This window comes from Neodiprion virginianus, chromosome 3, assembly GCF_021901495.1.
Source record: "Neodiprion virginianus isolate iyNeoVirg1 chromosome 3, iyNeoVirg1.1, whole genome shotgun sequence".
Classification (NCBI taxonomy): Eukaryota; Metazoa; Arthropoda; class Insecta; order Hymenoptera; family Diprionidae; genus Neodiprion; species Neodiprion virginianus.
The window spans coordinates 25624653-25650791 of record NC_060879.1 but is presented as its reverse complement, the minus strand read 5'-3'; the positions used below and the strand labels follow the sequence as shown (position 1 = coordinate 25650791).

The 26139-nt window shown below is 38.7% G+C and overlaps 1 protein-coding gene and 1 long non-coding RNA gene across 5 annotated transcripts in view; one reads left to right on the top strand and one right to left on the bottom strand.

Moving 5' to 3' along the window:
- The window catches only part of LOC124300210 (uncharacterized), a 56057-nt gene that overhangs the window by 21051 nt on the left and 8867 nt on the right, over positions 1-26139 (bottom strand). The window contains exon 1 of one of the 3 annotated variants that reach the window (XR_006907178.1): positions 21350-21471. The exons of the other annotated variants lie outside the window; for them this stretch is intronic. This is a non-coding gene — a long non-coding RNA (uncharacterized LOC124300210). Of the gene's footprint in view, positions 1-21349; positions 21472-26139 lie in introns of those variants that run through there. 3 annotated transcript variants of the gene reach the window in all.
- Positions 4550-26108, top strand: LOC124300197 (tyrosine kinase receptor Cad96Ca). 2 transcript variants are annotated; one of them, XM_046753970.1, is made up of 8 exons: positions 4550-6198; positions 18836-19086; positions 20387-20502; positions 20874-21267; positions 21373-21552; positions 22991-23341; positions 23474-23779; positions 24808-26108. In XM_046753970.1, the coding sequence occupies exons 1-8, from the start codon at positions 6147-6149 to the stop codon at positions 25042-25044; spliced, it is 1887 nt and encodes a 628-aa protein (XP_046609926.1). In that variant the 5' UTR covers positions 4550-6146; the 3' UTR covers positions 25045-26108. The 2 variants fall into 2 exon arrangements, with proteins under 2 accessions (XP_046609926.1, XP_046609925.1); XM_046753969.1 differs by having other exon boundaries at positions 4551-6198; positions 20841-21267.

The following is a 26139-nucleotide window of genomic DNA, read 5'->3' as shown; positions in this document are numbered from 1 at the left end:
GTTACCGATTCATATTTTCCTATGTACTTGCCAAACATTTCGAGCCTCGTGTTATTGGTTATAAAGATCGTGGTTTGAATCTGGTGCTCATTTTTCAAAAAGTATTTCATTTTTTTTTTTTTTTTTTCTACGGTTAAAACATTACCATTCTGAAATTACCAAACATGATCGAAACTTGTCTTCACGCACCTAGTAATCGTTATACTGTACAACAAATACAGGATATTTTCACTTAAATTTCGGCTCAACTACCTAAAGATACGATTGCTTGCCACTACCGATCTCCACCTTACCGAGAATTGATACAGAAATTCAGGCGAGTTCGTTCGTTTGATTAAATTTTTTTTACCAAACAAATACTCTTTTGTCTGTGATCAAAAAAATATTTGTTCACCGTAACTTGATTTTCGGGAATTACAAAATATTTGATTTCCCACCTAATAAAATTAGATCAGGTGAATCAAATTTCAACGGACAATCATGGAGTTGTCATTCTTATCTCGCCTAGATCATTGGATCGCAGAGCTTCGTCGCTAGTTTCTCTGCTACAACGGCAATGGTAATTTACCGACAGAGAAAATGATTTCAATGATCTTGTACTGGCGTTGGATAAACGGACGGGCGATCAATTCTGTTAACCAACAATCGGCTGCATTACTCTTCGGCTAATTGAATGCCGATGACGAGTATAACGTGTAAGTGGAGTTGATCACGTCAGAAGAAAGTTATAGGTAATCATATAAGTTGTGACGTGGTATTTCGTACCCCGTCACTTTGTTTAATTATCGCATTCCCCTAGGTGCAGATATCGCTAAAAATAACAAAAGCACGTCTGAGGCCAATACTCCAAAAATGAACGACTAATTATCTTTAAGTTGATTTCCCTTTACTAAGCTAATTGTATGCTATTTTCTAATTCTGTAATGCTCTTCGAGAACCATCCGCGAGACCTTCACGTCAAGATACCAGGACACTGCCTGACAGGGGTTACGTACCAGCTCAACATCAACACCACCGACTACAGACGAACGAATACCGCTGAAACCACTCCCGATGGATGCCTATCTAGTTGTCGAAAAGGGTCGTGCGTGATGCACAACAGCACCTCCAACTATTTGAGACTTATCGGCCAGGAGCCGAACCACGAACGAATGCTTCTACCGCTCGGATGCATCGTCAGGCGGCGTACAGGGCTGTGCGTCAAAAACACAACGAAGCCTCCCGTCGACGATACTTATCAGCCTGGAGCTGAACCGACCCTAACATCTACTAAGTCGTTGACTATCCAATAAAAGACGGTTTTCTCTTAACGAACCGTCTTATCGAAGGACTGCGGCGTGGAATAGGCTAATGATATGCTGACCACGTGGATCTGGTGGATCTAGTGTGGGGATCCGGGTTGAGGGCCATCACCACCAGATCGTTCCGGCATGAGGGCTTCGATGAGCGAGGGCCGGGATGCAGCGCCGACGAAATAGCTACAACGGGGAGTACCAGTAAAGCAAGGAGTGAGTTACAGTCTGTCGCAAGTCCAGGAGACCGGTGACGTAACATTGCCGCACGCCTCAATATCGCAATACCTGAGCAGTACGACCCCACCCCCTTCTCACCAACGATACCGCATAGCTGCAGGAAAACATCTCTAACCACCTTCCGACGTCCTGATACCTCGATACCTGTCGTCGAGGGAAAAGAAAAACAAGCGGCGAGGGATTATCGCCGCCTATCCGTGGACCAGGCCACGCGACCTGCTGGTCCAATTAGAATACCGCAAATTTTGGGAAGAATCACGTGACAGCAGCTCGACGAAAATCAGGATCATCGCTCATCTCGTCACTCTACGTTCAGTTCCTGAATTGCAAAGACGTGCCTTTGTCATATCTAGTATCATTACCGCTATCACTGTGATTAGTTTCTCGCTATCGTATCGCATTCTCTCGCACCTGTTATATCTTCTTTTACGTAAGTGAGGTTCCTTTTCTATTTTGTGAAGCCACGAGATTACTTGCAATATATCGTACCTTTACCTTTATCTCTTTCTCTCTTTACCTTGCAGTTGGTCTGCTTGAGCCAATTGGGCTCGTATCTTTTCTCTTTACCTTGCAGTTGGTCTGCTTGAGCCACCTGGGCTCGTACCTTATTACCTCTTATCTTGTCCCTTTCTCTGTCTTATTGCAAGTAACTTCGCGACTGGTTGATTATTACTTACGCATTGTAGTGACTATCGCTTTATCTTATTATCTTTCTCTTTTAGAATATTTGAATGTCTAATATCGCTGTCTAGCAGCGCGTTCCGTTAAAGGATCAATTTTTATCTTAGCTATTGAGCATTGCTATTTTGTTATATCTTCTCTGATTAGTTTCTATCTGTCTCTTTACCTATTATCGTTGATTATCGTATCTTAGTGAGAGTACCGCGGAAGCGATCTTATATCGCTACGCGGTCCCGCTCGTCGTTCATTTGACATTGGAGTATTGTGCCATATCGCATAACACCTTTTTTTGTAACTGTTTTCTTCGCTAATATCGCTGATCGTAGTTGTCCGTAGTCTATTGGGTTTGCCGTACGTTGCATATTAATTACCTTGAATATTGTTTGCCTTATCTTGAATTACCTTTTATCGTACCGATTATTATCTTTCTTTCTCTCGCACTTACCGCAAACCAGAGACTACGTAGTATCTTTTATTCTCTATATTTTATGATAATTTTCTATTTGACCTGTCGCTTGAATTTACCTTGTAATTCATAATTCCCTGTCTGCCTATTCCTGATCATTCTGGTAATGTGATAACTATTTCAATTGTTGTATTTCGCATGTGTTATAATCGCTTCTCACATTTTATGATTTATTTGCTTACCGCTTAATTTAAGTACAGTGTATCTCTTCTGTTCTGCCTATCTATCGTAAAACCGTGTTAATCATTACCTTTTAGTATCGCGAGCTTACGCATATTTCCCGCTTATTTGGAAAACGTTCCGTTAATTGTTAACTCTCTCGCTTAACCTTTCTCTGGCTGTAATTATTGTTAATTATCGCATTTATCGTAATTGTATCGCAAACTCTTCAGCTACTTGCTTGTCAGTAAACGTATCGCTTCTTGTTTAATATATTTGATATTATTCCTGCTCACCTGTTTCTTATTTTATCTATTGGATTCGACTCCGCCCCTCTACCATTATCTTGTCTCTCTGAGCGAACTGTGCAAAACCGTCGTAGAACCTGACCTTACCTTTATCTATTACCTTTATCTTTATCGTTGTCTTTTTCTCTAATTATCTATTTTTGACGCATGTGCGTCTGGCGCCCAACAATTGTATCTTTTTCCCTTAGTATCTCTCTCTATCTAATTATTTAGGTTAGCGACTGCGCCGTAGGGTAACCAATTATCGTTATATCGTTTTACCCTCAAGAAAATATTGGTTACAACCTGCACAGGTCTAATTACGATCGGTGATAAAGAAAGTAGGTGCGTGACGTACTCTTAGAATTTATTACCTATGAAATTCAATATTAAATGTTTATTGTTGTAGTTATTAAAAATGAGCTTTCTCGGGATAAGATTCGGTAAAAATTTCGAAGCCATCATAGACACGCTGAAGTAGCAAGCTGTTGGTATGCATTTAGACGGTCGCATACTTGAGCTCATTTCAAATGAATCTCTGATTGGAATGCGTCGTGAGTGCGTTCTGTTTTTCCCATCTTTGCACACATTGTTATAAAACTTGTCCTATACAAGGTTGAAAAATCTATGATCACCGTTCTCAGTCATTCCAATTCGCTTTATCGTGAATTTGTAAAAAGTTGGTTGAAAAAGATCGTGACAAATGTTTTTCCATCAAGAGCGAGTTTTCCTAACTTGCGTGTTCAGGTCGATAAGCAAGCGTCTCGTCTCATTGGAAAAATTAAAGTAAAAGAAAGGAAAAATCAAATGCAAGTAACAAAGAGAAACGTTCTTGTGGTGTTGCGTAATCGAGAAAAAAAAATTTCAAAATGTAGAGCTGCTGGTTGTACTGCAGCTGCAACAAATATTGTCCCATCATTTTTGCAAATATTCAGGAATGTATTTACAGACAGGCATACAGACTTCTAGCGTGAGTTATAACAGACCTTAAAAATTTATAAATTTGGAGTATTTTGCATATATGGCGCCTCCCTAGATCAAAGAACGAATTGTTTGTATCTAAATCTAGCTAAAGCTGAGACTTCACTTGTCCAAATTCATCCCTTGGAGAAACAAGACAGGCATCTTGCGGTAAAAGCTCAAGCTTTTCACATTTCGGTTACTCAACGTCGCGTATAAATGTTTCCAAAACAATATCTTGCTACAAAATATAACGAATAGAGAGAAAAAAAGCGATAAAAACGAAAACGGAAAAGCTCGCAATCTTGCGGAAGTCTGCCTTATCTACGCGACTTTCGTTGTGGTTTCATTGGTCGGCGACCGACGGGGGAACCCGCAAAGATACCGGAACACCGCCCGAGCGGAAAGTGAACGTCTACACCAGGCCCACCAGGCCGAGGAGCTCGGGTCCAACGGCAACAGCCGTCGACGGTTTAGTCGCTGTCAGACACCGGCCTCGTGCGCTGGTTGTGTCGACGCAGAGAATCGTTGGAAATAAGGAAAGGGGGGGAAAGAAGAAGAAAGAACAAAGCTGGGACCGACGGCGCGTCGGGTCGAGGAAAAGCTTGTCGAGATACATATTGAGAACCCGCGGGACGCCATCGGGCCCTCGATCCATCGGCGTAGCGCGATAAACGCGGAGACATCGACGCCCGCAAAGGCCCCAAAGTGCCTCGCCAATGCTCGCGCAAGAGTTCGGGGACCACGCCGAATGGCCTTGCAGCGTATCAAAGTTCGATAGAACAAACACCGTGGAGTTGTTGTGCAAAGTGTGAAGTAAAGAAGGAATAAAAGGGATTAATTCAATTTTACGCGTTCCATCCGATCTTCCACGTGAGTTTCTACAAGCTCACTTGCACCGCAAAATTTTTGTACCTTGTACGCGCTTTCACACCAGTTTCTATTATAGGACATTATCGCTTTACTTTGACGTCCACCAACCAGAACTACCAATTACTCCAAAGTTCTTGGGTAAACACAGCGCGAGTGTGCGTCGTACGCGGTGTATACGAAATATTTTGGAGAAACGGATGAAACTATAATTGTACGTGTGTGCGTGATTCGCAGTTTGCGCAGAGCTAATGTGTATGTAGAATTATAGCTGCGCGTGTTCGGTGTTGGTTTAGAAAGTATACCTTCGACTGCTGCATACACAGTGAATCTCAACGTCGCGATATAAACTCGATCTAAAACGATTTACAACGTACCGCGGTGCGATCGCAGTCCCAAAATTCGTTTATCTTGTAAATCAAATTTTCTAAACTAAATAAATATACGGAAACCGGATTTTTTCGCTTTTTTCACTTGGTTTCGTTAACGTGCTTGCAGTAATCTGTGAATGCGAGAAATCGGCACGGTCTTTAAAGACGAGACACCGAACAGTGAAGTGAATATCATATCGGGATACACGGTTCTGGGATATATGGTTACTCCAAACCGAGGAGTGGATTTAAAATTCAATTTTAATCACATACGAACCGTGAATCGAGATGTGACAAAAGAGCTGTAACACATTCCACTGCGACATCAAATTAGATGTAATCCATTTGATGAACTAGTCAAAACGTAGAAATTTTTCACGCGTACGATGTAGAAAATATTTTACAAGTCTTCGGAAAAACCGTCGAACTGCAGAATTAAATCATAGATAATATAAAAGAGTGTGTTAAGATCTGACACAAAAACGTGAATCGAATGGTCGATAAGAACGAAAATCAAAATATATCAAAATCAAATCGTTCAGTGTGTGTTGTTTAAATTGTTGTTTAAAATGCTATTTGCGAATATAATAAATATCCGATATAACTCAGGCAGTGTTGGGTGATACTGACGATTGGTTAATGAAGCGATACAGGCGTTAATCGCGTGTGAATTCATCGGAGTGCGACGGGAAAAAATTGTGCGCCCAGGAATATAGGTCGAAGGGAAAATTATACCCTGAAAAAACACGCACACCCAGCATTAATTGCATTGGTTACGCGCTGCAGGATTTATCAGCGAATTATCAGCCCATGCAGCGAAATGTTCGTTATATGCGCGATCATCGCTGCAGCGGCCTTCTTCACAGAAGCCGGTAAGTTGCTACACATATATATGATAATGAAAAAACGTCCCAGCATACGGACTTGTCGAGAATAACGATTGATCGCTATTAGCGCGATACACAAATACCATGTGTCGGTTGAAAAACAGACTGTAAATTTCATTACTCATACCCTCATACTGCGACACAAGTATGTCACGGTTTTCAGTATAGCAAGTCATTTTCAAGTACAGGTACTGCACTGTTGAAAATTTACAGGGAAACTAAAAGTGTACGACAGTTTGAGTATCGAAGATGCGATGTAATTCGTACAAACTTCACTTGAACTTGTGAGAAGCGATACTCGCAAAAATTCAGCACCAAGTTCCATTCTTTTCTATTTATCATTGGGTATCTTTATGGACCTGTAATTAATGGTCAACATTTTACAAATATTAGGCGTATACACAGTAATATGCGAACCGCATTAGAGTCCAAAGAAAATCTCTCTCTCACACAACATTGCGCTTATGTTCGTTATAAACGTAATCGGGCATCGAAACGATCGTAATTGAATACCAAACTTGCGCGATAACGGAAAAATGTCGTGAAAAAAACAGCAGCGAATTTGACTCGACGACGAATTGACTTGATACCAGTAAACGAGCAACGTATAATCAGGTCACCAGACACCGCGTGCAGTCTGCAAGATGATGCAGTAGGTACTCAACGTGCACCTTAAGCTGCCTTTCACGTCGCATGATGCGCATCGCATTTCTGCGGCCAGAGTCCCAATTCGGGTAGCTAAATGATGCGAATTACTTTTTTCACGAAAGTTTTGCCTCGTTTGAATATACGTAGCTTATTATACATGCTTTAACGATTTTATAACCACTTTAAGCGTGGAGAGAAATTGGTTCACCGGGTGTTTTTCAAGACTGACCGAAAGATTTTTACACGAGATTTCGATCTGATTGCTGCGGGCTATTGCTTCGATGCAATAATTTCAGAGAAAGGTGTTAACACTGATCCTTTTAGCGCAATTTCGCAAGACATCTTTAAGGCCGCTAATATTATAGAATATGTGAATTTTTTGCAAATGTGCAGGGAAAATGTAAGGATTCAGCCACGCGTGGTGTGATAATTATTTTATGGAGTATCCAATTTCTCAGAGTAACGTAAAAAAGTTTTAAATGAATCGAGATTTATAAGACATACCGAAACTCGCCCGAGTTTATCGAATTAATGAGTATTGGAATGATCGTGACGATGTTATATCAGCTTTCAGTGAAACAACTTTGTTGCCGTTAAGTTCCAGATTCGTCGTTCCATAATTTGCTTTCAATTTTCAGGGCCTCACGATGCTTCAGAAAAATCTCTTTATTTTAGTAAATAGCCAGAATACATAATTTCGATAAAAACTTTGCTGATGAGAGCATTCGATTTAGAAATTGGCCAAGAAATTCAAGTATGTTGAAATAAATTGCGATTAATTTGTAAAACGGTGTTTTTCGGAAATCTCTCTTTGCCCCGTACATGCGATGAGTAGATACTTGTTTTCCGAAGAGCCGGAGTCTCCAACAATTGGAACCGCATCATTGGTGATGAACTAGGACTCGTCTTTATACAACAGCGAAGTGATTTTGGTGAAAGTAGGTAATTCAGCTATATGTATTCAGCTGTCATCGACTGATAACCGATAAACTAAAATGACATTCAGTTAGCCTGAAACTTATTTCTATACGTCGCTAAATTCTATGTTTTACTTAAAAAATTATCATCATGATCAAAATCTGTGGGCTTTTTCATTTTTCAACTATGGTTCTTTGGTGGTATAATATTCGTATGACGATAAATCTCGGGAAAACCATGAAGTTCCAGTATCGGCTTTATACTACCGCAGCTTGTTCAGTGCTGAGTCACGTATGGACTTGTGAAATGTTTGACCGCTAGAGTCAATATGGCGTTCATACGCGACCCAAAAATTGCGCAACTTCAAATGACACGATCGGTGGTTTAAACTCAAAATACGTCAGTCATAAAGCGTTACTTAAATATGAGGCTCTACCAAGTCATTGTACGCATTCCAAGAATCAGAACTACGTTATACGAAATATGATAACTGAAAAATGAATGAAAAAAATTTTCTCAAATACTTGCTCGAACGTATTAAATGAGAAAAATTACTCCAGGGATTATTATTCCAAACTCTAAAAGCGTGCTAGAACAATAGTTGCGATGAGAAGGCGATGGCTGACAGAAGTGTTCATTAGAAATCGAAGCTATTTTTGGTGTGGAGAATTATTATAGAAAAACAAAACGTGCATCATGTTGGTTGTGAAAAACACATTAATTGTCCTTAATAACTGAACCGTAATCTCGAAATCTGTTATTACACTCTACACTGCAATTCAACAGTCCTATAGCTATTCAGTAAAGTTACGTTGAGGGTTCAATGAACGTCACTCAGAAAATTATTTAGACTTTTGACAGCCAGAATTGTGTCACCACAAGTGAACATTTTTAGAATAACATAAAATTCATCAAACGTTGCGGCGACGCAACCAAAAAAATTAGTGGAATTAATTTCTACGCGAAATAAATATATTCTAGTCTCGTCTGCGAAAAACTTTACTATATATATATATATATATTAGATACACGTTGCGGAATCATTTTGCAAAGATTACAAAATGATTTTCCAATTCTTGAGCTTAGCAAAACATCATTTCAAAATAATGTATACTACATAAATTCAATCATTGACATAAGTGAGCATGCCATTGTTAATATTTATAGGCTCATTTAAAATAATCACAAATTACTGTAATAATAGATAAAAAGATTTAACCGAAGACCAAAATATCTAGTATTTTTTCAGCGGTTTATCCTACAATTTTATTGTTCCTGTCTTTTAGTTCTACGTTATCAATTGGTTAAAAAAAATTAGTGTAAATCAGCTCTGGGATGAAAGATTCTAGGGTCTCAAAAGTCACAGAAAAAAACTTGGGCCGAGCCCTTTTGAATTTTGACAAACTTTTGACTGACTTTTCTAAATCTCTAGAATTACGTTTTGACCACCGATGATTAAGTCAGATTTAACCACGTTTCATTCACCGAATATGTGAAAAACTAGACAATTATTTCCATAATAAGACGAATTAAGTATTATTTCATAAAATATACGAAATCGGAATCACAATTTCGTATGCATGAGTATTTTTTATCCAGTAAACTCTTTTCACTATCTCAGAGCGACTATTTGATTGATTTTAACATAATGTCTGAACGATTATTCTACATGAAATCTTCAACTTTATATTGTTTGAATATACAAAAACAATAAAATAAATACACGCGTACACCATAAGTTCTGCGTAACTAATTTATACTCGCATGCTAATCGTCCTGGAATTATATATATTCATTTCAAGACCTAGAAATCTACGGTCAAAGTGAAAATATAATCACGGGGAAAGAAGACAGGGAAAACACGACGTATATCGAAGAGAGCAAGTGCAACTGCTTTACGGTAGCTGCGCTATGCCGAAGAGATACAGAGATACGCGTGGAAGACACATCGGAAGATCGAAAGCAGAAAGTATTTAGAAAATTCATAAAATATTTAGACGAGTAGAAAAGAGGGCAGACGGAAAACTCTGAACGCAAACGCTGCTGCGCGTACATCTTCAAACGGTCTTTATAACGCGCAGGCTTCCAGAGCTGATTGAACGATTAAAATACTCGTTGGATACGATAATAAAACAGCGTATTCGTGCGTTAATCGACGTGCATCGTAGCAATGAGAATAATATGACTAATAGTAAACTAAAACGGGTTTGCATCGTACGGTTGAGCATCGACATATGGTTGATAGGCACCGTAAGAATTCTCACCTTCATGGGTATACCGAATTTGTAATTTGAGTAAAATTATCAAGTTCTTTGAAAATGCCCATTAGTGAAATTCAAGCTCGACGTAAAATTTCTGCCAAATAAGACTGATTCTTGCGACTGAAATATCGCGAGCAATAAGCAAGTATTCAAGTATTCATAAAATACAAGAACCAAATATTGCCTTGACTTGAAGCAGACAAAATTTGCCACGGTCAAGTTCTTCAGAGGAATAAATTCACCATAGCAATTTCCTATTTCTTGTTTAAGTCATACGGTCGGTTTTAAAAACGGATGTTTCAGAGTATACGAGTAACTTTAGACCTATCTAAAACGGCCGCGTGTTTTTGTTTCTTGTTTTTTTTCTTTTTCTGGGAGGTTACAAACTCAGTCATCTCGACGTATCTGTGGACCGAGTCTGAGCTCAGAACTTTCACTTAGAAAAGGCCAGCCACGCTTCTCAAATATTCAGAACCTAAGGCGACTTCACTTTCATGCTCGCTGCATGATTCTCGATTTAAGGATGTGGTTACAACTCTTTTATCCGCATCCGATCGTCAAACTTCGATTTTCGTTTCCCAACACTATAATTAATCGGTTGACCCGTAATCATGAAAAACAATTTGTCGACTTGATCGGTAAAACTAGTCAAATATGTCGATGGAAATTTTTCGAATCCAACAGATCCTCTTTTGTTCGTATACCTAACGGAATTCAAATATCGATACGGAAACCGAGCTGAAAACTCAACGGCTTCTAAATATTGGTTGTGAATTCATAAGAAACCACTGGAATGGCAAATTTATCGGTAAAAGAAATGCAGCATTCTGGAGCCCGATTAACAGTATAAAATGAGCCAACGGAGGCGGCTGATTGAGTCACGATGGGAATGAGCCAAGCTGTATTCGGAATTCGTATACAGCAAGTCGTAGGATATGAGTGGGAAACAAAATTGGCGAGTGCAGCTTTCCGGTCGATGAGCACAAGTCGACTTTTTTTTTGCTGTAAATTCACCCCACAAAGTGGAGTGGACCACTATAAGACGTTGTTACAGGTACTCGAAATCCCAAAAAATCTGAAACAATGATTCAGATGCAATTAGTCATAGATGCTCCGTTTTTTCACTGTCCAGGAGTCAATGGATTTGCTTGAAGTCAATGGATCTGCGATTGATATATAGCGTGAGAATATACAAGTAAATTGCCTGTAGTTTGCCGAACTTAGTTGCGAATGACTTGATTAGTTCGGATATTTTACACCTCGTGTAAAGAAAAATAAAACAACACGTTATACGTGACGTCACGATTAAGTAATGACGCGTGATCGCCCACCTGCAAAGCGGGCCCGAGAAATTTCTCAACAGGTTGGATATTTTCAAGCTTACATATTTTCGTTGTAGATCCTGTTTCCCCCTTGGCTGGGCGTTTTTTCATATCATGTTACGACTTATTACGCAATCCCCGGATGCGATAGCTTTACCACGGAAATCCATGCCTGTAATACATATCTATAACGTATAATGCGTGCGTTTGCAGGCGGATGTTTGGTTTAAGATCGGCCTGCGGCGTTTCAGAACTAATGGATATTATAAAACAGCACCGATGTTTTTCGACAACGTTATAGAATGAAAACTGAACGATCATTATGAGAAACGGTCGTGATAGTAAATTGTATAAATATGCTGTCCAAAGCTCCGATCTGCGTTGCACGAGGTCCAACGTTGTGGAATAAATCTGACGCGTCGATTCTCAAACTAACTTGACGGAGTGCGAATTAACAACGAAATCTCACAAATCAGCCAACAGAGAGCCTTTTCGTTAGCTTTCTAGTCTGGTAGAGATTTTATAGGTATACGTTCCTGTTCCTTTCGCCATACCCACGTTAACGTTGTATAAACATAACCGCTATTTATAGAGTGATCTTCGAATCGTTTATGTAGTCCAAACGATCGGTCAAACTATTTTACCATTGTATTCTGAACAATGAATAACGTACTGTTATAAAATTTATACTGTAAAACTCATTGCAGCGTCGGGTATCCGTTTTAATCTTTCAGAGGCAAAGACCGCGTCTGAAGGTGCAGACAAAAAAAAAAAAAAAAACCGGAGCGGAAAAAAGGGGTGAATGAAAAATACAAAATGGTGAATAATGGAACGAGTTTTAATTTGTTAGCCAACGACGGAGGCAGATGGAAAGAGAAAGAGAGAGAGAGAGAGAAAGAGAGAGTGAGAACTGAATTAGGAAGAAACCCGACACAGTTATACTTTACCACGCACCATTTTACATATATATGCGTCTTCTGGTATCCATGAATATCTACCAGGAAGAAACTTGAAGGCCGTTATAATTTAGTTGTTAGATACATTCTAAAAAGTGTATACCTTTAATAAGTTATATTGTACTGTATCAAAGTGAGTATAGGCATGGATTGGTTGATATTTATATTCGACACCTTTCACTGACAAGCATAGGTATGTATCACTTATAGTTCATACGAACTGTCGACAAAGAAACGTGACAAAAGAACCGTTAACCGAAAACTGAGTAGCCCGCAGTGGCATGCAAATGACATAAGGCTGCTACCGTAAGAGTTCGGGATACAAAGAAAAAAATTGCAAAAGAAAAGAAACGTTTTCATACAAAAGCGGATACGTTTTGTGAAACGATGTATGAATCCGGAACGATATGTATCGATGAGGAAAGATTTTTCATTCACCTGCATTGTAAGCGTAGAATTTTTAGACTGCAGTTTGCAGCGTTCAACGAACTGATGTTCAACTTTCTTAATTGTGCAACAATATATAAGGATTTGAAAGCGGTTCTAAATTTTTCATGATACCGTTGCAAATGCAATTCTACTTGTACATAATGCCTATTTACGCAAAAGTTACAAAATTTAATCAATTATGTTTTCTGATTTATTACGGAAAATTCAAACTCATTGAACTTATTTTCGGTGTGCATTCGTCAATGTACGTGCACAACACACATGTTCAAAATACAAGTCCAGGATATGATGCAAAATATGAAAAAATGTAGCATCGTGATACAGCTTTTGAAATTTATCACTTACAGGTGTGCGTCTGACGTACATACAACACATACAAGCGCATCCTAGGGGATATACATATATTTTTGTCGGATAAAACTTTCACTGCAGGAGCGAAACGCATTATACTTCATTATTATATACATCCGTAATGCATAAGGAAAAAAATTATATTTACATTAATTCTGTGTACTTGTAATTTAAAGCAACGCTGTTAAGATATTCGAGGTCATTGAGGATGTGTATGCAAACGTAGAATTACTCTTCCAATAAATTCTCTTATAAATATTATAAAATCAAATTAACCGTATTTCCTTTCAGGTAATCATTCTTTCACTCAGGTCCGTGAAAATTTGTTTAAAAAATTAAGGCTTCCGCTAATTTCATGTGCTGTGAAATAAATCAACGTAATATTTGAAGTTGTAACGGGTGGTAAGTCTACAAAACATGCGAACTATGAATACGAAGTCAGGGTTTCAAAAGTGAAACCGAAGTTGCCTGAATGAAATTTTCTTGAAAAAATCGACCCTGGAAGTGGAAACATTTAAAAAACTGAAAATTTAAATGATCATAAAAACTTGAGAGATTACATATTATTTTGAGTCTCATTTACTTTTTTTCTTTTAAATGGATTCTCTTTGAATCACCTGAAACCAATTCTTTTATCATGCCAATATTTTTTTCACTAAACTGCAAACTTGGTAGCAATGACCTATGATGATGCGATACGAAACGTTTTTGTTCTTAAGAATCATAAGACGAGAGAAAAAAGATTCATCCCTGGCACTTTGGAAAGAATGCATTTGTGAAAAAATATACACGATCGTAACACATTAAACCTGTGAAAATGATGTTATTTTTAATATTTGTTCAGATTAAATTTTTTTTTTAAATTCAGAATAATGAAATAGTTCTGCAAAATTGTGAACAAAACATGAATATTCAAGTTGAAATTTTTCCACTTGAAAATTTGTTTGATGTTGCGGAATCAGCTTTAATTATTATACTTAGCTCGATTGACTTGAGTTAGAGATTTGGATCTACGATTATTTCATACATAATAGATTAGAATTAATCGGTCTTAACCCAGCCGTTAACGTACGTGGAGAAAAAGAGTGAGGTATAATTTCATCGTAACAGGGCGTGAAATCGTTCGTTGTCTGTCGATGGAATTTGATGTTCAAACATATTCCCCGTCCACAAGTGAAATACAATAATTTTCTATACTTTCAAGTATGAAAAATCGAAGTTAATAACGACGAGAAATCACAAATGCCATGAGAAATTCACGTTTCCATACAAATTTTCCGCGGTATTCCAGATTTTCCCAACAGCCATCCACCGTGTAATCCCACACCGGCAAACACGCGAAGTCATTGGCATCCGTACAACCGCTGTATCAACGTACAGTATTTAATCGTTGAAAAGATCCGGTATCCCAGGGAAATCGTCGGCTGTAATATCGGGTGGTCGTTCGCATAGCGCAAGGTTCAATTAGCAGCACCGCCGAAAAGAGAAAGTCTCAAAGAGAGTTCTCGGAATCGCGTAAGGCTCGGCCTCGGAGGAATCGTTCGACTCTAAGGTGCAGCGGAAGACCGATCCTCGTGTAGATATACCAAGACTTGCCGGTTCCATCCGATACACCGTGACATATGTGTATAATGCGTTCCCAGGTACGAACGCAGCTGCGATCCGGAATGCAGTGACATTGTGTAACCAAAGAACTCTGCCGTCACACATCCTGCATGTCGGACTGCACGGAGGCGAAGAAAATTGCGTCGAAACGATACATGGTCATTCGTGTTGGTCGCCTTGCAGCTAACGGTGCAGCCAACGTAATTTTTCATAATTCTTACGTCAGCACAGCGGCATTGTTCTAGCTCCGCTTAGAGTAAATTTAACCGATCGACGACCTTGTTGAATCGGGACGTTGATGGTGCAGAATTTTTCTAAAAATTGCTATTCAGTGTACGATGTGGAATAAGTCAGTGAATTGTACTGTTCGAATAAGCCCGTCTAACCCAAATATAATTTGACCAATTTAGTAAAAATAGGTAAACGCTTGACCTTAGATGCATCGTTCACGAGTTTCACCTTCGCTAGATCTCGTTCTTCCTTCTTCGACGACGGCGAAAAAAATGACACGTGTCTAATTTGAGCAAATATGGAGTGAGCTTTTCGAAAAACCAAAAGTTTATGAAATATACGCTTTATAATCAAATCCTAACATTCGTCGTTATTGCTAAAAAAGAAAAGTATCGTACGAACAAACAAGGTCGAACCTATGAAAACGTATAAATTAATAGGAAACTGACTGAAAATGACTGCAAGATCCAATCTATATGTATTTTGATGCGTTGAATTTAAATGTTCATTGACATTAAAGTCATATAGATCTAGTCTTTGGTACAGACCGCTTTTTTGTGTGCCTGTATAATTAGTTGACGTCTGTGATGATGAATTTGCATCGTTCAGTTTACTCGCAAAAGTACAAAACTATTGCAATGCGTGAGGAACACAAACGGTGGACCAATTGCACGGAAAAAATCGACACATGATAACAAGGAGCAGATATATACTCCGTGGAGTTAAAAACCGGCAGAAGTTTCCTAGTGCTAAATGGCATCACTTAGCTCCACGGTTGTTTGGTCGCACTTTCATCGTCCCACTTTCTCTGTAAGATGCCCGGTAAAGTTGGCGCACGACGAGAACGACAGTCGTATTCATGTCAATGAAAATTTTCTTTACGAGCAAGCGTATAGGTAACGCGACGCATCACTCTGCAACGATACGGAAGCGCATTTTTTATGCGTTTCTTAATTTCTTTCTTTCACCACCAAATCAACTCGGTATTGTGATGCTCGCGTTTTAAATAACGCTCAGTATTTAATTCTTGGCGAGCGTAATCGAATATAAATTTTGTAGCATAGCTCGTGGTGTAAAAACTGAACCGAAATTGAGTATGGGATTGAGGCTTGTTCCTCTGGAAGTGCATGAATTTTATTCAAAAAATAATCAGGTGACGACTACGAATGCCCGCTCAATCAATCTTATCAAAACAGTCTGTGGATACTTTTGTACAGTTGCATCACTCGCTCAGCAAAAATGGCTTATCTTTAAGACCAAAGACAATTTTACAGATTTTTATAACCGCGTAAGTCAATTTGGATATGAACCGTTCGGCAAGAACTTTTGCTTTCCACTTTCTAGCACTAACACAAATTCAAATTATTGTTCAAAGGATACGAGCAGAGTCTTAAACTAGCAAAGGCGAGGATTCCGGTTCAATTGCATTGTTACAATGCGACAAGCAACAGGTACCTTGTAGTTTGCATCCCAACCACCCACGTTTGCGTAACGGATGCTCGAAACGAAAACAGTCGCACACGTTACGATGTTGCTATATTGATTATAGCGCAATTTTTCTTACATTTCACTCGATTTTATAAGAAAAACGTAGATTAATGTTATGTAGATACTAAATTACTGAACCGTTGTATGGACTTGTGAATCTATAAACTGAGAGAGATATTGTTTATAACTTTATACGATGCCCAAAAGTCGATGCTCTCTGAAACGTCTTCTGCAGTGTCATTTCGCAAGAAGTTTTGCATTTCTATAGGCGGGTTCATCGATTCCTGGATGATTTAGTGATAACGTACGACTGAAAAGTGTATTTGAACCCGAACGGTGAAATATCAGTACCGAGAATTCACTGAAAAATGTATGCACACACAATTCCATTTGTGATCAGTTTAAATGGATGTACAAAAAGTACGTGGCAAGTAAAAAGGTGCGCGGTAGTAGGATGCACGTTTCGAACTTAAAGGAGTCTTAAAATTCACAATACGACGAATTTTTTTCGTTATTATCATTTTTTTCTCTCTCTTTGCCAATGGTCTGAATCACGTATAACAATGTCAGGTAACAGGCAGCCGTACAGGCATGTTCAACTCCGTTGTATCATATATTACGAGCACATTTATCATGTGGCAAGTATATAATAACAGTGATCTAGCCGTTCGATACTTACATAGTAGAAGACGTGAGTCTAGGACGGTTTTCATGTCCTAGATACTAGAATTCATTACCATATTATGGGTTGCGGTCCGACTATATGCTTACCGCTGATGTGCATCGAGACTACAGCGAGCATCGCGTAAGAAAACACACTCAACGTATTTACATAGATTTAGATTGAGGCGAAGTTCAATGGCTTTGGTAAAAGGTAGCCTAGTTTTTTCGTTGGTGTGACAGAAAAATTGCGTCCGCGGTAATTGTAAGTCTAAATTACAGCATTCTATCGCATGAGGCCCAATTAGTATCGTCGGACGAAAACCGTTCAGTTCTAAGCATACGGGTGTGAATTCCGACCGTAGAAGACATCGCCTAGATTTCGCGTTCGATCATTATCTCACGCTGCAAAAGACTTCTACGGAATAATTTTTGGTGTCAATCTGACATTATCCGACGTTTCTGAATTCTGAATTGACCAGATCAAAAATTGTCCACACCAGCCGATTTTGGGCAGTTGTAACACCGCCAATTTTATACAGTGCATGGATGAACATTGGCAATGACGGCAGGTTACACCAACATGTAACCATGCGATCGGTAAACCATTATTATGAAACCGTGCAACGGGTACGTCAGTAAAAATTATAACAATAGTCGAAGGAGGAAGCGACAAGACTAAGGTCACACTCTACTTGACGAACTGGACTAAAAATCTTACGACATGCATATCAAGGTCATTCTCCTATACAGTGTACGTCTACCTTCATCTTCGTAAACAGCTCTCTCTTAAATTATCACTGATGGTAATAACATTCGGCAAGAACTGTTAAACGTTAAACGTACCGTGGCCTCATCGCGTGAAATAGAAGTTGCTTTCCGGGAACGTTTTTTTAACCGACGCAGCACTGAAAGGTAGCAATGAAAATTTGCTCAGAATCAGAAGATGTGATGGCTTTTAGTATACATATAATCGGGCATTGGATTCAGGGCAAGGTGATGAACAATTGAAAACCCCGATGTAATCCACTATTTCTGGATTACTGTATTTATAAGAAAACTGTTCCATAGACAGGAAAATCGTTGGCATTGACACATTTTTACTACGCTTTTGCGCGAGAAATAAGCACCTAACATGCTGTTTAAAGGTTTCACTGACTAGATAAAGCCGGATTTTCGAACACAATGAAACTGGGTAAAAGATAATAACTTGATAAAAATTTCTGTCCGGTAATATTGAATATACGAGTCGTGATCAAATATTGCTAGTCAATTTTACCATTGAAATTTTCAAGAGTGTACGATAGCAGAGCCGTTGCCAACTTAAAAAAAAAACGGATTTTGAGAACGCTATCTTTGACTCCCAAAATGTGATATAGATGTATTAAGATTCTCGATAGACGCAGCCAATGTTGATTAGCAATAAATTGAAAATTACGAAACTACACAAATCGTGTTGCCCCCTGTTTGTACCCTGTGGCTAGGTGAGGACCGTGATGAGTCACAAATCGAAATAGACGCTTTGATTTGACTGATCTAGTTCAAGACTCCAATACAGTACCTAATAATTCTTTATAGCCAGTTTAATACAACGGTTTATGAACTCCTTGTAAGGTACATACGGTATATTATAGTGAAATTGTGTATAGTATCAGTCATTTTTCACATTGCAGCTGCTTCATTGTCTTTGCGTAGCAAATTTATTAACTACTTTTTTCAAATTGATTTACAGGCTGCCAGTACAGTGACAACACTCCTCCAGTGACGAACGTCTACCGGGATTGGGTTGTCGCCGACAACGCAACCATTGGAACTGTCGTGACGGTCGTTAGGGCTGAAGACAATGAACAAACAAAGTTGACTTACGGATTGGAACCAGTGGGACACACCTTGAATTGGGAAAACGCTCCGCAACGGCCCTTGCCTTTTTACATCGACAACAGCACTGGGACCGTCTTCACCAATGAGTCCCTCCTAGGCAGAGTGAGTTTCGATTATTGAAGGCATATTTTTGAATCAGTAGCTCGAAGGAAACACGCGAAGACAAGTTTCGATTTACTTATTGACTGATTATCAACTAAATCTTCAAAGGTTAAGTAAACAGAAAATTGCCAAGTCTGGAACCGGCCGATAATATTGTAAATATATTTGAACTAATTGAGGAAAACCGTGAACCTTTTTCTAACGATAATATACGCCATATATGTATGATAATAACTATTCAAAGAACGGTTATAATATGTTGACTGGTGTGTAGATTAATTTCCACTCTACGCGCAGATGCATATAAATTTATTTAGGCATTTGATCGTTCCATACTCCTGACCAAACGAGTTTTAGCTCCGTTATAACAAAACAATCATGGAAATACAATCATCAACCTGTAATTTGCGCGAAGGTGGAAGAAATGTGTAAGCATTTTGATAGACCGATATATGTACGACAGATTTAAACTACTCGAAGTTACGCGTGCACCACAAATTGTCCCTGTTCATTACGAAGTTCAAACTGTGTATTTATCTGAGTTTAAATTTGGAATTTGATAAATTGTTCACACCGGGGCACGAGCACCCTATTCGTCCCTGGCTAGTCGCTAAGTCCGGCTGCTAGCTTCAGATTCAACCCGTTCTAAGCTATTATTTATTGGAAATGTATTTTCTAATGGGACTCAGTACCTCGAAGCTATAGTGATTAAGTTTCAGTGTCCCGGCCACCAGACGGTATACGAGTCTGTTCACTGTAAAACCAGATTCTCTTATACCTCGCAAGCACGCGTGTGTATAAAGACTGATGTACGAGACTGAAGAGTATCTCGATGTTTTTACCTGACCAATTGAACCCGAGCAGGCCAAGTGGCACATAGAAAACCAATACTATGAGTATTACATCCTTAGACAGGATTCGATATTCAACAATCGTAGACACCATTGCATCCCTATCGCACTCGGCAATAAACAAAATTATTTTTAAAAAAAGACAGGCATGCGACTTGACAGACCGCCAACATTGTCGTACTATATTATACGGAAAACGTTTACTCGGGTCTCGATCCATTCAAGTATGTGGTCGAACATCACTAGTTGACAATTTCATGCAGGTAGAACGCATCTTGAATGTGGAATAATACTTTTCATCACATAGTTTAAGATTGCAGTCCGACGTTGCTGTACCAACCGCCGTGGCCGTGGTTCGCTTCCCAGAATCTAACGCATCTCTTGCTTGATTAAGCTTCGTCGATTACTATAGCGTTAAACGTTTTACGTTTTTTGTTTCTTATTTCCAGGGAGGTGAGAGCCTGTCTCTGTACGTGACTGTCTCGGATGGTAAGCTCGAAGTAAAGACTGAAGTCTACGCACGCATCCTGAACTCTTCGGCACGGAATGGAGGCCACTCCAGCAGGTGAATAAAGCATCCAATTGTAAAGTGTACTATAAATTGCGCTCATTCGCATTATCATCATCAGTATGCGTACATGTAAAGGTTATTTCGGTTCGTATTGATACGTCATGCCGAACGATGTTTGTTATCAGAGTAGAGTCAGGCGGAGATTCCGTTCCTAATGGGATCGGGATTTCCCCGGCAGAAAAATAGAAACGAAACGTTTCGAACTCGAGGAATACCAAATAAAATGCACAACTGGTAGCTCTTTTCGTCTAATACGTCTGTGAACTCTTTTCCGCGATTTCGTCATCCGATTCACGAATTGCTAATTCATGTACAATCGTTTTCGGTGACAGTCGATCCCCTTATCCTCAACCTTCTGGAGATAGATTCAGACCACCATTTGGTTTTGTGCCGTACCATGGATCCCCGCAACCGCCGGATATATTTGCAATGACGAACAGGCCTCCGCCTCCCCTGCCACCACCCGCGACATCTCCGCGAACAACGATACTACATCCGCAGCCATCTAGGACAAAAAAACCTGAGGTTTTAGCGTCGTCCACGAGCCCGCCAACCAGCAAGTCGGTGGCATCAAATGAAATTCTTGGAACCGCGTTATCGAATAATAACGTGAACACCAGCGAACAAAACGGGCCCCAAGATCTCGCCATGACGATCGTCCCTGTGGCTGCTGTGTGCGCACTTGTTCTTGGACTGGGAATGGGCGCTTGGTCACTTAGGCACAAATTTTGCAGTAGCAAGAAATCGAAAGAGGAAATGGTGAGTCGGTGTTCGATAAGTGAAACTCCAACTCTTGAAATTATACTAGAAAATGGGATATTTCTCAATGTTTCTCTCTGACCTTGTCTTTTCGATGGTTTTCAGAAGGAGTCAGCTTCCGCTACGGTATCAAATCTATCCGACAATCCATCCCTTGTCTTCAGCGGTTGGGGTCGTCCAAAAGCACGCAGCAACACGTACGAAGGTCCGGACAAAGAGAACCCCTCGGGAGTACAGAGTAAAGTTGCCCCGGATGATTGGGAGTTTCCTAGACATCGGCTCAAGGTGCGTAAAACAGCTTTCTGGACTCGTTATTGGGTCAGGTGAAGAACACTTGGATCAAACGTTAGACCCATCTCGATGATTGGACGACGCTCGTTTAAATTATGCATCCGGAGTTCCAACCGTTTCCCATTGCTTGAACGGAACTCGAATGGTTTAGGACACACGAGTCTATTTTTTATGATGATTTATCGAACATAGGACACTGTTTTCCCATGTACTCGTAAAGCAGAAATATTATATTAGTGGCAACTTTGGAGTCAACTCTTCTTCAAGTAAATCTCGTCGAACAGACACATCGTAAGGTGTTAATTATCGTCGGTGCAAAACATTATATATAATATTGGTTACGACGCAAGATGGGATTTTTATTGGAATTTAACAACATAATTGCTTTTTGGTTATATCATTGAAATTCCTCAAATTGAGTTCATAGTTTCTTCAAGTATAACGTCAATCGGTAGGCTTAAAAAAATATTCCGTAACACTTTTTAAGTATGAGGAAATTTAAAGGAAACGAAATATTATTTTGGGCTGTGATTTATATAACACTAATGTTATACCCAGGTCTGAATGTGACTGATAATGCTGATATCGAAATTAGTAAATTTCCGAAATTTAACATGAACGACTAAAGCGCCGTTATTATACCATTGAAATCCAGAAAACGTTGCATCAAACTTTAACAAATAATTTTAAGAACATCTTAGAAATGTCAAGGGCAGCAGGCTGCTCATCAAGTTAACTTTATGTGTTTCTAGCGACTAATTTCTTAGCCGATGGGTTTTTTTTTAAAAACAACAAAGTCAGCTTACTTCTGCTTATTATTCATTATCACGTCGGAAAAATAGCGAACGGTTTTAAAAACATTAAAAGGCTTGTTAATTATTTCGGATGGCACATCATTACAGACAATTGAATGGTAAAGTAAATTTCAAAACCAATTGTAAGTGTAAATAGTGAATTCACAACTATCACTTAGTGGGAAGTGCCTTCGCGTTAGACATGACTGATCGCGGATAAGTATTTCAAATGATTCTTTAAAATAAGTTTAATAATCGGTAGCCATATAACCGTTGAAATCTTGGTACGTAGAAGTAGTACCTTGGCATTAGTAAATAACAGTTTATAAACAGCAGCACCGTAATTGAAAAAAATCTTTGTCAAATTTTAATTTCCGTAACGGAGCTGCGCGGAATAAAATATATTTACCAAGTTGCAACGATTTTCAAACCACGCCTGATCTCCGAGATACGTCTCGTTGTAGAGATTGATCGAATGCACTTTTTACAGAGTTTTAAACAATGATGACGTACCATGAAATTAAACCACATTACGATGACAAAACCTGATCTTATTAACAAAGGACCATTGAATGGTACACAAATACAACACAATATTCAAAATACGACTATATTATTCCAACTTTTTCGTTATACAGATATTCAACATTCTTGGCGAAGGCTGCTTTGGACAGGTTTGGAAATGTGAGGCCCAAGATATCGACGGCAAGCCGGGGCCCAGCATAGTTGCTGTTAAAACCTTGAAGGAAAATGCAACGGAGCGAGAGAGATTGGACCTTGCCCAAGAGCTCAAAGTTATGAAATCATTGGAGACACACCCGAACGTCGTGAGGCTGTTGGGATGCTGCACGGAACGCGAGCCAATGTTTGTTATCCTCGAGTACGTCAGCGGAGGGAAATTACAAAGCTTTTTGAGAGCCTCTAGAGAGGAGAGAAATCACGGAGGTCCCGGTCTAACTTCGCGGGATCTCACTGGATTCGTTTATCAGGTTAGTAAAGCTCGCGAAGGAAAACAGACGGGATCACTTCTTACGATAAGATGTTATCTTTGTGTTATCGAAGCAGCCAAATGGATGTTCATCCTCGGAGCTGTTAATCTTTAAAATTTCACTACGTTCCAGATTGCTCGAGGAATGGAGTACCTCGCAACGAGAGGAGTCATACACAGGGACCTGGCGGCTAGGAATATTTTGATAGACGAAAATAGGGCGTGCAAAGTCGCGGATTTCGGATTCGCCCGAGACGTGGCGGCGAATCAAATATACGAAAGGAAGTCGGAAGGTCGACTACCGATCAGATGGATGGCGCCCGAGAGCCTATACGATAATATATTTTCCGTCAAGTCCGATATATGGAGTTTTGGCGTTTTGATATGGGAGATTGTCACCCTAGGATCTACGCCATATCCCGGGCTGGCAGCTGCTGAGGTACGAAAATTAAACCAAGCAAATATAATCAATGACGAAATAGTAGCACATAATAATCAAGCTTTCAAGGTCTGTAGGCATATAAAACGGTTGTAGGTACTAATTTTTGATTACGGTGTTTGAAAAAATATGACAAAGACATTCCGACGGCTTCGCCGATGTTCATGGTGCGGTTCACATGCATGGATATTTCTTGCATCTTTACCAGGCGCAATAACGGTTTCGTAACCCGTTAGGAATTAAAACACAACTTCATTGTGACAACAAACGTTATTATTGGTCATACATGCATGCATCTATAATGTATACTTGCGAAAATAAGGTAGTACAGACAATTCCAGAGAGTAATGACTGTGTATATGACATAGAAATTGATACGCAGCAACAATTTTATCGGAGTCGGAGTTTGTATGACGAACATTATGTAACATAGGTATAAGTTGTGATGCATGAGTTTTTGCACAATTTTTTTTAAATTAAAAAACGGTATAATGTATTGAATACATTTTCCTATTCACGTTTCATGAGTAATTATGAATTGCACAACTTCGGGTACAGAAATATTAATCAAAATCATCGTAGAGTTATTAATTTATTGCTATAAAATACCGATTTTTGTATGTGTTTCAAGTTTTTAGTGCGGCAAAAAATTTTTTAAAAAAGATCCGTTCAAAACATGAGAATAATCCAGAACTGCTTCAGGTATTTCAATATGACGAGAAATGTTCCTACTGATGAGAAATAATTTACCTGTAGCAGTTTAAGAATATTTAAAAAAAAAATATATGTACATATATTTCGAAACATTCGGTGTTATATGTGGGAAATTAAAATTTTTTCGTAAATCGTGGGATTGCTGGAAACGTCTCCGTTAGTTCAGATAAAAATCAGAAAAATTTTGATGCGGGTGTAATACTTCGGTGGGAAAGTAATTGACTTTGAGTTTAACGGAATATTGTCGTGCAATAAAATCAAGAAATTTTGAAAAGGTTGTCAATCATTAAACGAACTTTCAAATTGCCTTTCAGGTAATGAAGAGGATCAAGGAAGGATATAGACTGGATCGTCCTGAGCACTGCAAAAGAGAACTCTACAATATAATGTATTATTGCTGGGACAAGGACCCAGCCTGCAGACCTTCGTTCACCGAGCTAGTCAATCTTGCGGAAGGTCTACTGCTCGATGAAACCGATTATATCGAGCTCGATAGATTTCCCGACCACTCGTACTACAACGTCCTCAGTCTCAGTGGCGAAAAATTATAACAATAAATATAGCCGTCAACGATCATATTACAGGAGCTAGAACTGAGCCTGAGGAATGATATTTTTAAGACTGTCAGAATTCGAAGTATCACACGTTCGTTTCAGATTTCCGATTGACGCGCGGGTAAGTATCCGACAATGCAGATGATCAACGATAAAATTTTTATTTCATTTGTCTAATCGAATAAACGATTGGAATAAGAGGATAGTAACGAAAGACTTGAAGTAATAGGACCGTCGGCAATAAAATATTTATGGAGACATTGAACGTTATATTATTATCATTATGTTTGTAATTTTATCAAAAATTTGCGTATTTTTTTTTTTCGTATACGATATGAGTTTATTTCTCAATTTATAAAAATTCACGTCAAATTTCTCGACAACTGTTGAATGTGAGGTTTAATTGATAATTAGAATTTTGTTGTAATTCAAATGAAGGTCTCCAAATTTTCAACTTGAACGTACCTCAAAATCAAACAAGTATACGTACTGTGACAAACTTTTTTTTCCACATTATATGCGGAAATGTATAACTAGCGTCAATGATAAGATATACTCTTGTAAATAATTTAAAAAATTAAAAGCATAATCATAACTAAAAGAAAAGAAAAATCGTAATAGGTCTTTGATATCGTATTCAACAGATAATCATACTTCGGTTTGTACTTATGTCAAATTCAGAGCAAACCTTAATTAATATTCGGGGAAAAAATAACAGAAATATTGATTTTAAAAAACAGAACGGCAAAAATGGAATATAATCTGAAAGAAGAAAGAACGATTCGATCCATTGATGGAAAGGCAAATAAATAGTGGTTTGATATTACTATTTCATGAATATCAAGCCTCGTTTGATAGTAAAACATCTTTTAACACGAAAATTAAATAAGCTTCGTTCAATTTTCAACCATATTAAAGTACGCCAAATAAAAATTAATCTGTTCGAATGAAAAGCCACAAAAAAAAGTCGCACCATTCTCTTCCAACGTGTAAATATGTACGTCAGTGTATAACAATAAGTTATTTCTAATGTAATGTAATGTATTATAATAATGGATAATAAATACCAATAAGTTTTTCATTATAATCGGA